This window comes from Siphateles boraxobius, unplaced genomic scaffold, assembly GCF_051911475.1.
Source record: "Siphateles boraxobius isolate OS27281-9 unplaced genomic scaffold, OSU_SipBor_1 54, whole genome shotgun sequence".
Taxonomy (NCBI): Eukaryota; Metazoa; Chordata; class Actinopteri; order Cypriniformes; family Leuciscidae; genus Siphateles; species Siphateles boraxobius.
Genome location: NW_027509180.1, coordinates 3586487 through 3605724, shown reverse-complemented (window position 1 = coordinate 3605724; position 19238 = coordinate 3586487). Strand labels below are relative to the sequence as shown.

Below are 19238 nucleotides of genomic sequence, written 5' to 3'. Positions count from 1 at the left end.
ATACAGATATTATATTAATACAGATATTATATTAATACAGATATTATATTAATATAGTGATTATATTAATGCACATATTAAATTAATGCAGTGATTATATTAATACAGAGATTATATTAATACAGATATTATATTAATTCAGTGATTATATTAATACAGAGATTATATTAATGCAGTGATTATATTAATACAGAGATTATATTAATACATATATTATATTAATGCAGTGATTATATTAATGCAGTGATTATATTAATACAGAGATTATATTAATACATATATTATATTAATACAGAGATTATATTAATGCAGTGATTGTATTAATGCAGAGATTGTATTAATGCAGTGATTATATGAATGCAGAGATTATATTAATATAGAGATTATATTAATGCAGTGATTATATTAATGCAGTGATTATATTAATACAGATATTATATTAATGCAGTGATTATATTAATGCAGTGATTATATTAATGCAGTGATTATATTAATGCAGTGATTATATTAATGCAGTGATTATATTAATACAGATATTATATTAATACAGTGATTATATTAATGCAGATATTATATTAATACAGATATTATATTAATATAGTGATTATATTAATGCACATATTATATTAATACAGTGATTATATTAATACAGAGATTATATTAATGCAGTGATTATATTAATGCAGATATTATATTAATACTGTTATGAACCCAGTATGGGTCATATTTGTGGGTTGTGTGTTTTTCTTTCTGTTTGGTTTGCAGGATGGAGTTAGAGTGAGTGACGTCATTATTGACTAAGGAGTTACACCTGTGTTGGAGCTGATGCCGGCAATTAAAAGCAGTTCCCTTCAGCTGTGACGGGGCGCGCTCTCCCATTCTCGTGCCATTTGTGTCTTGGAGTCCGTTGTTTGTTTATTTTCCGTCTCCGTCTCATTTAATTATTCTTATTGTAATAAATGTTATTCTTTTGAGCAATATCCAACGTGTTGTCTCCTTCTTTGTCGCGGCTTGCGAGCCGGCCGTGACAATACAGATATTATATTAATACAGTGATTATATTAATGCACATATTATATTAATACAGTGATTATATTAATACAGAGATTATATTAATACAGTGATTATATTAATGCAGATATTATATTAATACAGATATTATATTAATATAGTGATTATATTAATGCACATATTATATTAATACAGTGATTATATTAATACAGAGATTATATTAATGCAGTGATTATATTAATACAGAGATTATATTAATGCAGAGATTATATTAATGCAGTGATTATATTAATACAGATATTATATTAATACAGTGATTATATTAATGCAGATATTATATTAATACAGTGATTATATTAATGCAGAGATTATATTAATGCAGTGATTATATTAATACAGATATTATATTAATACAGTGATTATATTAATGCAGAGATTATATTAATGCAGTGATTATATTAATACAGATATTATATTAATACAGTGATTATATTAATACAGAGATTATATTAATGCAGAGATTATATTAATGCAGTGATTATATTAATACAGATATTATATTAATACAGTGATTATATTAATGCAGATATTATATTAATACAGATATTATATTAATATAGTGATTATATTAATGCACATATTATATTAATACAGTGATTATATTAATACAGAGATTATATTAATACAGTGATTATATTAATGCAGATATTATATTAATACAGATATTATATTAATATAGTGATTATATTAATGCACATATTATATTAATACAGTGATTATATTAATACAGAGATTATATTAATGCAGTGATTATATTAATACAGATATTATATTAATGTAGTGATTATATTAATGCACATATTATATTAATACAGTGATTATATTAATACAGAGATTATATTAATACAGTGATTATATTAATGCAGATATTATATTAATACAGATATTATATTAATATAGTGATTATATTAATGCACATATTATATTAATACAGTGATTATATTAATACAGAGATTATATTAATGCAGTGATTATATTAATGCAGATATTATATTAATACTGTTATGAACCCAGTATGGGTCATATTTGTGGGTTGTGTGTTTTTCTTTCTGTTTGGTTTGCAGGATGGAGTTAGAGTGAGTGACGTCATTATTGACTAAGGAGTTACACCTGTGTTGGAGCTGATGCCGGCAATTAAAAGCAGTTCCCTTCAGCTGTGACGGGGCACGCTCTCCCATTCTCGTGCCATTTGTGTCTTGGAGTCCGTTGTTTGTTTATTTTCCGTCTCCGTCTCATTTAATTATTCTTATTGTAATAAATGTTATTCTTTTGAGCAATATCCAACGTGTTGTCTCCTTCTTTGTCGCGGCTTGCGAGCCGGCCGTGACAATACAGATATTATATTAATACAGTGATTATATTAATGCACATATTATATTAATACAGTGATTATATTAATACAGAGATTATATTAATACAGTGATTATATTAATGCAGATATTATATTAATACAGATATTATATTAATATAGTGATTATATTAATGCACATATTATATTAATACAGTGATTATATTAATACAGAGATTATATTAATGCAGTGATTATATTAATACAGAGATTATATTAATGCAGAGATTATATTAATGCAGTGATTATATTAATACAGTGATTATATTAATACAGTGATTATATTAATGCAGATATTATATTAATACAGTGATTATATTAATACAGATATTATATTAATACAGTGATTATATTAATGCAGATATTATATTAATACAGTGATTATATTAATGCAGAGATTATATTAATGCAGTGATTATATTAATACAGATATTATATTAATACAGTGATTATATTAATGCAGAGATTATATTAATGCAGTGATTATATTAATACAGATATTATATTAATACAGTGATTATATTAATACAGAGATTATATTAATGCAGAGATTATATTAATGCAGTGATTATATTAATACAGATATTATATTAATACAGTGATTATATTAATGCAGATATTATATTAATACAGATATTATATTAATATAGTGATTATATTAATGCACATATTATATTAATACAGTGATTATATTAATACAGAGATTATATTAATACAGTGATTATATTAATGCAGATATTATATTAATACAGATATTATATTAATATAGTGATTATATTAATGCACATATTATATTAATACAGTGATTATATTAATACAGAGATTATATTAATGCAGTGATTATATTAATACAGATATTATATTAATGTAGTGATTATATTAATGCACATATTATATTAATACAGTGATTATATTAATACAGAGATTATATTAATACAGTGATTATATTAATGCAGATATTATATTAATACAGATATTATATTAATATAGTGATTATATTAATGCACATATTATATTAATACAGTGATTATATTAATACAGAGATTATATTAATACAGTGATTATATTAATGCAGATATTATATTAATACAGATATTATATTAATATAGTGATTATATTAATGCACATATTATATTAATACAGTGATTATATTAATACAGAGATTATATTAATGCAGTGATTATATTAATACAGAGATTATATTAATGCAGAGATTATATTAATGCAGTGATTATATTAATACAGATATTATATTAATACAGTGATTATATTAATGCAGTGATTATATTAATGCAGTGATTATATTAATGCAGATATTATATTAATACAGATATTATATTAATACAGTGATTATATTAATACAGATATTATATTAATACAGATATTATATTAATATAGTGATTATATGAATGCACATATTATATTAATGCAGTGATTATATTAATACAGATATTATATTAATACACATATTATATTAATGCAGTGATTATATTAATGCAGTGATTATATTAATGCAGATATTATATTAATACAGATATTATATTAATACAGATATTATATTAATATAGTGATTATATGAATGCACATATTATATTAATGCAGTGATTATATTAATACAGATATTATATTAATACAGATATTATATTAATGCAGTGATTATATTAATGCAGTGATTATATTAATACAGATATTATATTAATACAGATATTATATTAATATAGTGATTATATTAATGCACATATTATATTAATGCAGTGATTATATTAATACAGAGATTATATTAATACAGATATTATATTAATTCAGTGATTATATTAATACAGAGTTTGTATTAATGCAGTGATTATATTAATACAGATATTATATTAATTCAGTGATTATATTAATATAGAGATTATATTAATGCAGTGATTATATTAATACAGATATTATATTAATACAGTGATTATATTAATGCAGATATTATATTAATACAGATATTATATTAATATAGTGATTATATTAATGCACATATTATATTAATACAGAGATTATATTAATACAGAGATTATATTAATGCAGTGATTATATTAATGCAGTGATTATATTAATGCAGATATTATATTAATACAGATATTATATTAATACAGTGGTTATATTAATACAGATATTATATTAATGCAGTGATTATATTAATACAGAGATTATATTAATACAGAAATTATATAAATGCAGTGATTATATTAATGCAGATATTATATTAATACAGATATTATATTAATACAGTGGTTATATTAATACAGATATTATATTAATGCAGTGATTATATTAATACAGTGATTATATTAATACAGAGATTATATTAATGCAGTGATTATATTAATACAGTTATTATATTAATGCAGAGATTATATTATACAGATATTATATTAATACAGTGATTATATTAATGCAGAGATTACATTAATTCAGATATTATATTAAAGGTACAATATGTAACAATTTTGTAAAAAAAAAATCCAAAAATCACTTGCACAGTGTGCTTACAATATCCCAAAAGTCTCCAAAGATTTTTTATTTCAGAGAAATTCCAATTTTAAATAAGTGGCCGTCCCGGAAAATAATGTCGCCTGTCAATGACGCAATATCCGCGCTAGCCTCGGTTTCCGTTCATACTGCCATAGCCATGACGTAACCATGGTGACAGACGTGGACAACTGTGCAGTGCGTAACGTTTAGCGGCACCAGAGAAGGTCTTAGAACGGCACACAGTTCTTCATAGACTTTTTCGTTCAAACATAGACCATCCATGGCAAGCAGACTTTGGGACAAACAAGGAAAACTAAAATGAGGATCAATATCAGCGTGGCGTTTTTGAGATGCCGAGAGCTCCACGACCGCGACTAACTTGGACTTGACAGAGCTTCACGAGTCACAACTCGACAGCTTTATTAGACAGGTAAGCAAATGTACATAAAACAAATCAATGTTATATAACTTTAGCTCAACATGATGAAATGTTAGAATGTGATCAGTATGTTATTCAAATGTTGATCTAGCTTACTGCTAGTTTCGTATAGCAAACTAGCTTACTGCTAGTTTCGTATAGCAAACAAACTAACACGTAGTATAACATTATAACTTTCAACACACATTTAAATGCCGTTTAGTGTGATAGTGTAACGTTAGACCAAGTGAAGCAGCGCTGCGTTACCTCACAAGTTTAATTCGTCTAATAAACTGACCTGTGTGAGTAATAGGAGTGTAAATATTAATCGATTCGTATCGATGCATCGATTATACAGCCGACGGTTCGATGCATCGATGCGTCCGCAAGAGTATCGATTAATGTGTTTGTTTTGCCGCCTGTCTATTTTCAGCATCCGCTCATATGCGTACAAACGATAGTTGTTATGCACTGGGCTAACGTTAGTTAGTCACCGAACTAAACTGCCAGTGTGAATGCACCCTAAGTCACTTAGTCGGCGAATTCCAAGCTAGCAGTTACAAACGTAAACAAACAGGTGCTAACGTGTACAAAAGGCTACTTCAACAGCTTACTTGAAAAGTCTAGGGTGCTTTCACACCAATTCGGAACGGAACGGGCACGGTTCGCATGAAAAATCGCTAATTATGTAAACGCTGTCTGTCATGCGGACCCGGGTGCGCACTGGGTACCAAACCCGAGACTGACTGGAGGAGGTGTATGGCGTTATTTTTTAGGCAAAAGTTATGAGCGTGTAAGACATGCTCACGAGCACATTATGTTATTTCACACGCGCAAAAATGAACCTGCGCTGAGGTTCGGTTGCACTCGAACCGTGCCGCGGCTCGCGTGAATGTGAAAGCATCATGGACTCGGGTGCGCACTCGTTCAGGAAGTAAGTGACCTGCGCATGCTTTTTAGCTGATTATGATGTATTTAGTTAAATAAAACACATGTAAGGGATGATAGTGTTGACAATTTACCTTGGATAAGAGCGAGAGAGAGTCTGCAGTGTATTCGCACACACATAGCGCGTGGACTCAGGGCAACAAATTAATGGAAATCCACTGTCTCCTGCGTTTGCAATCAGCAAAAAGCCAAATGCGACACACAGTAAACCGGTGTTGTTCACTCAGCTGTGCATAATAGCACCAAATAAAAAAATAAAAAAACACAATACATTGACCCGCGTTCTGTTTTCTATCATGCGTCGTGCACGTTTGCGATGACGTAAGATGCACGGAAACGCACCAGGATTCGATAGAATCAAGTTTTGAACTGTATGCAGTTACTGTTATATTTGCTTTTCTATTTGCAGTGCATTGAGGACAACATACACATTATGTGAATAGAATACTGTTCCTGTATTCTCAATAAAAGGCAAATTATAAACATTTTTGTTGATTTATTTGAAACTTAATAGATATCATGTAAAAATATCAATTATTGAATCGTATCGAATCGAATCGTATCGCGGGGAATTCTGAAGTATCGAAAATAATCGAATCCTTGGCTTAAGAAATCGGTATCGTATCGAATCGTCATGTAGGCTCCGATTTACACCCCTAGTGAGTAATCCGTACTTGCGGGTAGTTCGGTAGAATTAAATGTCCTTATTCCTTTATATCCGCGGGACTCGCGTGTGATATCTGTCTCTTTAGCAACCTGCTTCATACCACTGTAATGTTAAAAAACGTGAATGTATGCACTCATCCTTAAACATTATTAGATCAATCAGCTTGACAGCAAGTCCCATCATTCAGCTCATCACTGCGTCATTGACCTACGCCTTTGTTATTGTTGGAAACTGTGCCCTCTTGTGGGGAATAAATCTTACATATTGTGCCTTTAATACAGTGATTATATTAATGCAGATCCTGACATCAGTGGCTTCTGGCTTCTTCTGTGTGTGTGTGTGTGTGTGTGTGTGTGTGTGTGTGTGTGTGTGTGTGTGTGTGTGTGTGTGTGTGTGTGTGTGTGTGTGTGTGTGTGTGTGTGTGTGTGTGTGTGTGTGTGTGTGTGTGTGTGTGTCTGTGTGTGTGTGTGTGTCTGTGTGTGTGTGTGTGTGTGTGTGTGTGTGTGTGTGTGTGTGTGTGTGTCTGTGTGTGTGTGTGTGTGTGTGTGTGTGTGTGTGTGTGTGTGTGTGTGTGTTCAACACGGAGGAAGAGTGTGTGTTCGTCTGTCACAACATGATGGAAGTTATTTTTATTAATTATTATTTTAAATAATTTCAATGATTGCTTTGAATCCTTATAAATCATCGACAAGTTATTAACGCTCTTTCATATTGTTTTACAATCACTTGTAATTTCCTCTGTAAATGTCATTCTTTAATGAAATCTATTTTAATCATTGCAATGATTACTTGACATCATTATAAATCATCGTCAAGTTCACAGAGTTTAACATTAATAGACAACATGGACATCGTGTGAAGTTTACACATTCATTTATTGTAGAAATCAAATTAATTTGTTTGAAATAATATTTTAAATATTTTGTTTATGAAAAACACTTTTCTTTTTCTTCTTCCACACTGATATAAACTGTAATGAATTATTCAGATGATATATTGTAACAGTGAGTGTGAATGAAGTTTAATATCTCAGATGTGTCTGGAATATTTCCACATATTTCTCTTGATTTGAGTTTATAGAGTTTACATTTATAGATTTATCAACTATTCACATTCATTTATGAGTAAATGTAAACTCACCTCCTCTCGACCCTAAGCTGAAGAACAGGAGGATGAATTGCAGTGAAGGAAGAATATCAAAGCTTATACGAGTCAGAATAACGAATATAGCAATGATCCGGCCGCTGAACTTCACAGTTAATGAAGCCAACGCTGTGTAAGAAAAACATTAATAAATTAATTAATAAATTAATTAAAATTAATAAATCCATCCAAATGTTTGATCTGATTGATCATTAACACCATGATAATCAATAAATACAGAAGTAAACTCACTTCACTAATTCATCATTTAATTTAAACAGACAATCTTCACACAATCATTCACATTTCCCCTTCGAAACTATATAAACTTATAAATATCAAACTCGAAAACTCTTACGAATTAAGTTGTGATCGTTAATTTCATCAGTATTTTTACAGAATCTGTTTCAGGAATTTGATTCCAACAAAAATACTATCAATGATCAATAATAATATATACTGAGATAAGTGGATCTGACCTCTATGTTTTTATTGTATTTCATTTCAAATGTAAACTGCGTAATTGCTTTAGATGAATATGACAATCATAAATAACAACAAGCATCATAATCACCTTTATAACCAGAACATGTGTAACGTGTGTCTTCTGAAATATTAAATAAAGTGTGTGTGTTTCTCTATGGGCGCCTGAACTGTTGATGTCAGAGACTATATATAACAATAAATGATTCATACATTAAAAAGTTCAAATCAGGTCTGATATTATGGTTTGTATATATTTGCCTTTAGCAAACTCCATTAATCTGGTCAAACATGATTCACAGCTCATATACTGTATGTCACTGAATCTTGATGGAAGAAATACTTACAGAAAATAATATAGAGGAGGTTGATCAGGAGCGCTATCACAAAGAGGACTATAATCACGACTCCTTCAAATCCAGTGTAATTCAGACTTTTGTCATAGGCATATTTAAACAGAACTGGAATAAAGGAAGAGAAACAACAACAATTACTGAAATAGAAAAGCAAAATATAAATACAGATCAGAGGAATTATAAAAACCCTTCTAACTGAACAGATGCTTTTATACACAATATTACGACACATTCTCTGTGTGATCCTGAGCCTTGACCTTTGTGCTGATGGTGATGACCCCTGACCCTTGTGCTGACGATGACCCCTGACCCTTGACCTTTGTGCTGATGGTGATGACCCCTGACCCTTGTGCTGACGATGACCCCTGACCCTTGACCTTTGTGCTGATGGTGATGACCCCTGACCCTTGACCTTTATGCTGATGATGAGGACCCCTGACCCTTGTGCTGACGATGACCCCTGACCCTTGACCTTTGTGCTGATGATGATGACCCCTGACCCTTGTGCTGATGATGACCCCTGACCTTTGTGCTGATGATGATGACCCCTGACCCTTGTGCTGACGATGACCCCTGACCTTTGTGCTGATGGTGATGACCCCTGGCCCTTTACCTTTGTGCTGATGATGAGGACCCCTGACCCTTGTGCTGACGATGACCCCTGACCCTTGACCTTTGTGCTGATGATGATGATGATGACCCCTGACCCTTGACCTTTGTGCTGATGGTGATGACCCCTGATCCTTGACCTTTGTGCTGATGGTGATGACCCCTGACCCTTGACCTTTGTGCTGATGGTGATGACCCTGGCCCTTGACCTTTGTGCTGATGATGAGGACCCCTGACCCTTGACCTTTGAGCTGCTGATGACCCATGACCCTGACATGACCCTGACACATGCTGAGATTCAGAAGCAGCTTTAGCTTCAGTCTCAGTCACTACATGATGTCTACTGTAACAATTAATGCAATCTTTTCATAATTAACCGGTGTAGATTATACATGTGTCACACAGAGATTCAGCCCTTAACATGTGTAGAATATGTTATAATGACAAAAATACAACAGTAACACAAGACACTTCAAAGTATTAATGTCATGGGTTTTTAAGATTTCTGGCTGGATATTGAGAACATTACATCATTTAAATGTAATTATTGTTCAACTGTTAATGTGCATGTTAATGTGTTTATGATAATAACTGTTGATTTACATTTGGATCTATTTACCTGAGTAAAAAACAGATGAGAAAACTATATATTCTGCCTCATAACTGAAAAGTTTAACCCATGGTTTAATCTTGCCTGTAAAACAGAACAGATGAAATAATTACATCCACAATATCATTTACAACAGCAACACAAAGAAACACAAATGCCAATAAAACACTGAATTGAATGTAAAATTACTGTCAGTTTATGTGAAAAAAAGTGTATTATAATTCATAAACTGTATTGATCTATAAATACTAATAAATCAGCCATACCTGTACACTCATCAATATATGGAGCCGTCCAGAGCAACATGAGCGGCCTCAGGAAATAAAGAGCAGAACAAGAGACCGACTCGAACACAGATCCTGAAACAACACCATTACTGTACATCTACACAGATATATGAATGATACATTATAATGCATTAATAAACTCAGTCCTGTGCTGAGTTTCTGTCCTGAAAAACTGACCTTCAGAAAAACCCCAGAGGACAAAAGCAAGAAACATCAGAATATTTGGACAGAAGACGAGAAACATCTGAAGACGAAAGACTGAGTCTGAGAGAAAAGACAAAATAACACGTTCAGTTAAACAGATTTAATAATTAATTAAACTATCATTAACAGTCATTTAGTTTTATTTAAAACACACATTTCTGTTCTTTCTGGCCATTACATTTATAATTGAATGAAACTGTGTTGGAAACACAGATGTAATATAAATAAGCTTTGTATGTCCCCCCCTCATTCCCCCCTGATATGAGAGATTTATGTATTTTTAGTCTGGAAAATATCGTCATTTTGCGTCATCGGAGGATTTTTGGGCCAGAGGCTTAAAACTACAGCCAGTACTAGTAGCTAGTTCCGCATGTTTTCAACACGCCCATATGGGGCGGGAACTCACTCACAGAGTGTAAAGATGTGTCAGCCATCTTTCTGTAGAAGCTAAGCTAACAGGCTCTTGCTCTGTGTAGAAAGTTTGTATAGTAGGCTAATCACGATGGCGGAAGGTACACTCTCAGAAAAAAAGGTACAAAAGCTGTCACTGGGGCTGTACCTTTTCAAAAGGTACACTTTAGTACCTAAAGGGTGCATATTGGTGCCTTAATGGTACATATTAGCACCTAAAATCAGAGGTGGGTAATTCAGGGGTCAAAGAGTAAAAGTCCTGCCATATGTTTATTCCACCCATGAACTCAGTCAGCTGATTTCACTAATTAGTTATGTCTCCTGTCTGAATTAGCAAATCCAGGCGATTGGAACAAAATACTGAGGAGGACTTTTACTTTCTGAACCTGGACTTTACACCTCTGCATAGCAATGCCACATGTCAGCCAAGAGCAAAGAAATAAACCAGAACTGGACCTTATTGTAGCCAATAATAAACAACTCCACAAACAGCATTACCAGCTTCACTTATTACTAACCAGACTGACTTTATTTCTTTCAGACGTCTACAGAAGTTTTATTGAGAATTAACAGGGGTTTAACTCTGTTTTCCATTTTAAGTCACCATAACAGTGATTCGTGTTTCCATTAGTTGGGCTCTTAACTCATATTATATATTTCGTTTTATTTAGCTGCTGCGACAATGTGTTTGTCAAACACATTTGGAGCAGCAAAGAAAGCTAAAGTGAAATGAGATCAAGTTATGATGGTTATTTGTTGATGGTTTTATAATCATTATGAAACAGACTGATTCACTGAGGTATTTTAATCTAACAATTATGTTGTTACAATTTTTCAAATCACATACCTTGTGTTACTACAGGATGAGATCAAGCAATATTATAACAATAAGTTAGAAGACCTTAACGAACATGAGCACAAAAAAGTCAGTTTATAATGACACACACAGACATCAACAATCAGCGTATGAATCTCAACAATGGTGACAATCAGAAGTACTAGTGTGCTGCAATGCATATTGGATACCACCATAGTACAAAACTCCCAGCATGCATTGTAACATGAATAAATTATGCTGAATTGTCCTATAATTTAGTTTGATTCTAAATATTTGCTATTATTTTTTTCTGTTGTTTTTGTTGTGAATTAGTAGCTTTTCAGTGATGTTCTGAATTAATCTGTTTTTCTAAATATTTGTGATTGTCACCATTGTTGAGATTCATGTGCTGATTGTTGATATCTGTGTGTGTCAGCGTTGGCTATTTTTTTTTTATTCATTTTTGGTAATATGTCTAAACTGATTGTTACATTGCTGGATCTCATGCTGCAGTAATACAGGGTTTGTGATGTGAATATATTAGTGGAACAAGATAATTGTTAGATTATAAAAACCTCAGTAAATCAGTCTACTTCATGATGATTATAACACCATCAACAGGTAACCATCATCACCTGATCTATTTTCACTTTAGCTTCCTTTGCTGTTGCTGATGTGTTTAACAAACACACTGTCACAGCAGCTGAAAAAGACAAAATATATGAAAAGAGTTAAGAGCCCAACTAATGGAAACACTAATCACTGTTATGGTGACTTAATATGAAACAGAGTTAAACCTCTGTTAATTCTCAATAAAACTTTTTTATTCAGTTTTATTCGTCTGAAAGAAATAAAGTCAGTCTGGTTAGTAATAAGGGAAGCTGGTAATGCTGTTTGTGGAGTTGTTTATTCTCCTCTGTTGAGATCTTCACAGATTTAATGTCTTCTTTTCTCTTCTAGTTGATTTCATCTAAGGCTGTAGCTGAAATTACTCCATATTTAATATACACATATGTTTTGGCTACGATAAGGTCCAGTTCTGGTTTATTTCTTTGCTCTTGGCTGACATGTGGCATTGCTATGCAGAGGTGTAAAGTCCAGGTCCAGAAAGTAAAAGTCCTCCTCAGTATTTTGTTCCAATCACCTGGATTTGCTAATTCACACAGGAGATAGAACTAATTAGTGAAATCAGCTGACTGAGTTCATGGGTGGAATAAACATATGGCAGTACTTTTACTCTTTGACCCCTGAATTACCCACCTCTGATTTTAGGTGCTAATATGTACCATTAAGGCACCAATATGCACCCTTTAGGTACTAAAGTGTACCTTTTGAAAAGGTACAGCCCCAGTGACAGCTTTCGTACCTTTTTTTCACAAGCACATAACGTTTCCTCAAGTCTCTTGAATCTTATCGGCTATATAGTAGCTTTACATAACACTATAGGCACAGGATTTTTATCAAACCGTCTGAGAAAATCACCATCAACCGCTTCTGAAGAAGAAATAACCACTGGATTCGGTTCATGTAAAGTTTGTTAAGTTAATCAAATCTTTGAAAGATAATAAGTGTTTGCTCAAGGTACTTTATAAAACTAGATATCCACAGTTTAATTTGCTTTGTTTTCTGAATTATATATGTGACTTACTAATTTTCTGTTGTGACTCTACTCGAGTCTCTAAACATTTTCTGATTGTCTGTGTTCTCTGTCGAATCACTCATGAAGAACGCTTAAGTAACATTCAACAGGCTGTTCTCCACATCAGTCTATAATTGTGTTATAATGAGTTTCTGCTGAGAATAGATGTAGTTCTCACAGGTCAAAACCACCATAAGTCCTTCCACTAATTGGGATTATTTTGTATTATCTGCTAATAGCTTTTATATACATTCCATTTCTTTATTTCTTGTCTGTAATTGAGTGGGAATTTACTTTCCAAAGAGACTCACATGTACAAACCCAGAACCAGCTGGTAAAGCATACACTGTAAAAAAAAATGTTTCGTGACGTAACTGATTATTTTGTGTTATCTTTATCTTATTTCGAAAAGTGTACCTGACAAATTTGGAAAGGTTTACCTGACAAGTTATAAAGTACAATGAACTGATTTAATTTAGTTAAGTAAACTTTGAATCTAAGTTCGGCCAACTAAAGTTAAGTTTTCTAAACTACATCCAATAAGTTCGGCCAACTAAAGTTAAGTTTTCTAAACTACATCCAATAAGTTCAGCCAACTAAAGTGGTGTTTTGAAAATCAAACTTTTAAGCCACCATTATGGTGATCAGTGTTTGCTTTAGTTGGGCTTGTGACCCTTAAACTGTTAACATTAGATTTTGTTTGGGAGTTGTTTCTGAGTTATAACTGGCATATGACCAAAGAGAAAAGGTGTTTCCGATGGTGTTGGTTATATTTTGACATAATCATCACTTGAGAATTTTTTAGTGATTCTATAGCAAACGATTTTCAGCATTTTCAATATAGTCCAAAATATTTCTTAAAAGTTTTTCTGATCAAAACACTAATTTAAATCGTTTTATTTAGACACACTGTCATCAATAATCAGCCTGTGAATCTCATCAATGGTGACAATAATAAAGCATGTTGCAGTGCATTTTGGGTGCCACCATTGTGGTATGTATAAATTATGATCTGAAATGTCTTAGTAATATCCTTTTCCTAATTGAATATTCTGTTTGTCACCATTGTTGAGATTAAAGGGTTAGTTCACCCAAAAATTAAAATTAAGTCATTAATTACTCACCCCCATGCTGTACCAACCCCGTAAGACCTTCGTTCATCTTCGGAACACAAATGAAGATATTTTTGATTAAATCTGAGAGGTGGATCACTGCTACATAGGCTGCCAGAGGGATTGAAACTTGACGGCCCAGAAAGTCATTAAAGAACATGTTTAAATAATCCATGTGCCTACAGTGGCTCAACTATAAGTTTATCAAGCGACGAGACTACTTTTTTCCCGAAAAAAACAACATAATAACGACTTTATTCGACTATTCCTTTTCATTCCTTGTGGGCCTGAGACGAGAGTTCAAGAGATTTCCACGACGCATGCGCGAGAACTGAACAAGAAGTATTAGAAGAAGAACGTTCTCTTCTCAGTTCTCGCGCATGCGTCGTGGAAATCTCTTGAACTCTCGTCTCAGGCCCACAAGGAAGAAAAGGAATAGTCGAATAAAGTCGTTATTATGTTTTTTTTTTTCGGGAAAAAAGTATTCTCGTCGCTTGATAAACTTATAGTTGAGCCACTGTAGGCACATGGAATATTTAAACATTTTCTTTAATGACTTTCTGGGCCGTCAAGTTTCATTCCCTCTGGCAGCCTATGTAGCAGTGATCCACCTCTCAGATTTAATCAAAAATATCTTCATTTGTGTTCCGAAGATGAACGAAGGTCTTACGGGGTTGGTACAGCATGGGGTGAGTAATTAATGACTTAATTTTCATTTTTGGGTGAACTAACCCTTTAATACACTGATTCTTTATGTCTGTGCCTAAAAATTTTTTTTTAATTGTTTTATTAGAACAACTTTTAAGAAATCCTTTGGATTGTGTAGATCTTGTACTGTAGAATCACTGTGATGTTGTAATCAACATTATACATTTAAAGTCAGAGATTAGGCTCTAAATGAGTTTTGTGATGCAAGTCAAGTGATGACTATGTCAAAACATAAGCAACACCATCAGACCATCTTTTCTCTTTAATCATCTGGCAATTATAACTCAAGTACAACAGCCGAAATAAAATATATTGTTAGCAATTTAAGGCTCACGAGACCAACTAAAGCAAACACGTATCACCATAATGGTGGCTTAAAAAAAAAAGAAAAAAAAAAAAGAATTAGCTCTTTAACTTTAACACTCCCAACTTTAACAAGCCATATAAACTCCCAGGAGAGTTCATTTAACACTGGAGTTTTTGCTGTGAATAATTCTGAAAAAAAAACAATTTTACTAATGTTCATTTGCACTTATGAATTTAATGTATGATTTATTTTTATATTATTTGTTAACACAAGACTATAAAACGCTTATTATGAACTAGAAACTCGCACCAATCACTTTCACAATATAAAATGTCACACTTACTCTGTATCAGTTTATTTCTTCTGAAGACACGTGTAAGGTCCAATATGGAAAATCATCCGGTTTCCACTGGCTTCTCTCGAAAATTCTCAGAGAAAAAAATGATTCAGCGAATCATCTTGAGCGGTTCATTTAAATGAATCGCTCAAATCCGCCCATGATGGATTAAATCTGACCATGAATAAAAACTAAAGCGGCTAGAATTTTTTTTGTGTAATTTAATGAATCTGTGCTCATAATTGTAAAAACATTGTTGAAGTTGAGGATTTATTTTCGAAGCGGTTTTAAAAGCTTGAAGTTTAGGTTTTAAGACCATGAAGTCTACCAGACAGCAAGATAGATAGATAAATTAAGTTTAGCATAATATCAAAGCATTGGAGTATAATTGGAGTAAAACCTGCAGAAAATGTAGTGCAGTTGTTTCAACTTACATTTATAAGTTAAATTCATAGTAGTCACATATTGATCAGGGCTACAACATCAGCCATTTCTTTCTTCTTTACACTTACCCAGGCCCAACTGTGTATTGGTTGAAAACACACACTCCTCGTCCCTGTACACTTCACATCTGTAAACTCCTTCATCTCCAGCTCTCAGATTGTCCAGACGGAGGGAGAAGTTTCCATCTTTAATCTTCTCAGTAAATAAATGAGCTCTTTTGTGAAAGTCCTTGTGCTGTTCCTCTGCTCGACTCTCTCCATCTTCAGATGAACTAAAGCCTCTGAGTCTCTTTCTGTTCTTCTTCTTCTCCATTCCACCTTCAGACTTTTCTGTAACAAGCTTTTCTCAACCTGACAGGGCAAAACCACTGAAGATCCCAGAGGAAACACTTTACCAGACATAAAGAACTCTATAAAGGAATAGAAACGTGTTAATGTGGAAAAACTATAAACTAGGAAAGAGAAAAGAAGTGGACAAAAGATCATCTGCAGGTCAGTAACTGTAAGAAGATTTAGTTAAGAAAAATAAGTTTTTCAAAAAAAAGTTGCATTAAAAAGGCCCTTTATTAAGGGGTTATGAAGGGTTAAGCACGGAAGTGCAACTGACGTCTGATCCTCACACACACAATCATCATCCATACACACTGTCTTATGAATTATATATGTACAAAAACACACCACACTTGCATAACAGATGGTCGATCATTCACAACTTGCTATTAATGAATTAATTTGGTTTAATATCCAAAAATGCAACAAAAAATAATCTGTTTTCAGTTTTATAATTTTATGCATGAATTAATTCAATAGCAAACAATCTGAGATGTGTTTCAAATTGCTCTTAGAGGTGCTGAATGGAAACTTTTCCAGTTTTAAATCAGAAAAAATACTGTCATTACAATATACTGCAAAAAGTGAAAATGTGCACTTTTTTTCAGAGGGACGAAATGCATGTTTCTTAAGTATTTTGTTGAACATCAGTAAGTGTAATTATTGTGTAATTAGTAAGTGTAAGTGTAATTATTGCAGTGTATGCAATAATCCCATTTACTGTACACTGCTAAGATTCATATCATATCCCTGTAGACAGCAGCTGATAACATGACATCTGAATATGTAATCTTGATCATATAGTTCGGCTATAGCTCTGATTGTACAAATAAAAATCCTGAATAAATAATACTCAGTACTGTATTGTTGATTAACTATTAAGAGTCGAGTTTGATTTGTTTTTATCTGATTACTTACCCAGAACCACACTTGTCTTGGCAGAAAACACACAATCCCTCTTGCTGTGAACTGTACATGTGTATCGTCCTTCATCTTCAGCTCTCAGCTTCTTCAGACGGAGGGAGAAGTTTCCATGTTTAATGTGTTCAGTAAAGAAACGAGCTCTATCCTGATAACCCCACTGCTGTTTCTCTGCTCCATCTTCATACAGATGAACTAAAGTCTCTGAGTATCTTCTTCTTATTCTCCATTCCACCTTCAGATCTTCAGTTAGTAGGTTTGGAGGAACATGACAGGGCAAAACCAGTGAACCTCCCAGAATACCAATGTTAAAAGATTTTTGCACAATCAAACCTGAAAAGGAAAAGACGTTTCATTTCAAATGTGAGGTAAATGTTGAGGAATAATAACCTGTTTTAATTACACTATCACACAATTAAATCACACAAATACAGGTTCATATGAGGCCAATCAGATTATTGGAATATTTTCAGAAAGACATGAGCATAAACATTTGTAAACACCAATGGTTTGTTCACACTGAAAGTAATGAAATCCCTGGATTGTCTCAGAGTCGTTCGGTTGCTGGTAGTTTTTCTTCTGCTGTGGAATAAAACTGCATCACATGACAGATCACTGTTATGTTATATATAACATCAGTATATAACAACTGTTATATATAACAGTTATCACTCAACTGAAGCATTGCTAAAGTTAATGAGATAATTAAGTGATTAATTGAGTGATAATTGAGCATTATCGAAGACACCTGATGTTAACAAGCAGAATCACTGAAGGAGAAAATCGTAATTGGCATGTTACCATTATGGAGAATAATAAGATGAACAAAGAGAAAAGATGATTTGATGGTGTTGGTTGTGTTTTAACATTATCATTACTTCACAATCATTTGACCTGAATAGAGGCAAATTTCTAAGTTACATTTACTTTATTGATTATAGCAGCACTGCCCTTGAAAATCATAATATTTGTAACTTTTACAATGTAATCCAAATAATTTCTTAAAACTTAATAATATACAAAACAGTTTTTTTTAAACAGACATCAAGAACCAGCCTGTGAATCTCAACAATGGTGACAATTATAAAGCATTTTGCAGTGTATTCTGGATGCCACCAATCAAATCTCATTCATTGCTCCCATCATGCATTGCTGCATGAATAAATAATGAGCTTATGTTCAGAGGTCATCTGTTTGTCACCATTGTTGAGATTCATACGCTAATTCTTGATGTCTGTATGTGCCTACCTGAAATAATTTTAATGTGTTTTTCTTTTTGTAATTGATTTGATCATTTGGATTTAATTGAAAAGGCTAAAAAATGCATACTCTACAATGACAGTGCTGCTATAATCCATAAGGTAAACTTAACTCTGAAATTATGAGTTTCGTTTAACACTCTCAATGAGTTCAGTGACTCAGGCCAACTATTGATTATGTTAAAACACAACAAACACCATCATATCACCTTTTCTCTTTGTTCATCTGGCAGGTATAACTCAGGTATAGCAGCCAAACAAAATCTAAAGTTAACGACGTAAGGGTCAAGAGACCAACTAAA

General features: G+C 32.4%; 3 protein-coding genes across 11 annotated transcripts in view; 1 reads left to right on the top strand and 2 right to left on the bottom strand.

The window, feature by feature from the left end:
• LOC143714418 (uncharacterized) overlaps positions 1–19238 on the bottom strand; it is a 703153-nt gene that overhangs the window by 480207 nt on the left and 203708 nt on the right. The gene's annotated exons all lie outside the window — the stretch shown is intronic.
• Positions 1–19238, top strand: part of LOC143714414 (uncharacterized) — a 1189624-nt gene that overhangs the window by 1031285 nt on the left and 139101 nt on the right. The window lies entirely within an intron of this gene.
• The window catches only part of LOC143714437 (uncharacterized), a 50061-nt gene that overhangs the window by 12910 nt on the left and 17913 nt on the right, over positions 1–19238 (bottom strand). For 3 of the 4 annotated variants that reach the window (XM_077205636.1, XM_077205635.1, XM_077205637.1), the window contains 7 exons: positions 17675–18010; positions 16496–16836; positions 10626–10712; positions 10428–10520; positions 10171–10245; positions 8934–9047; positions 8101–8232 (listed from right to left, as the gene is read on the bottom strand). In XM_077205636.1, coding sequence (XP_077061751.1) covers positions 8101–8232; positions 8934–9047; positions 10171–10245; positions 10428–10520; positions 10626–10712; positions 16496–16739 — 745 coding nt within the window. In that variant the 5' untranslated portion in view covers positions 16740–16836; positions 17675–18010. Of the gene's footprint in view, positions 1–8100; positions 8233–8933; positions 9048–10170; positions 10246–10427; positions 10521–10625; positions 10713–15989; positions 17605–17674; positions 18011–19238 lie in introns of those variants that run through there. The other variant, XM_077205638.1, reaches the window with a different exon arrangement.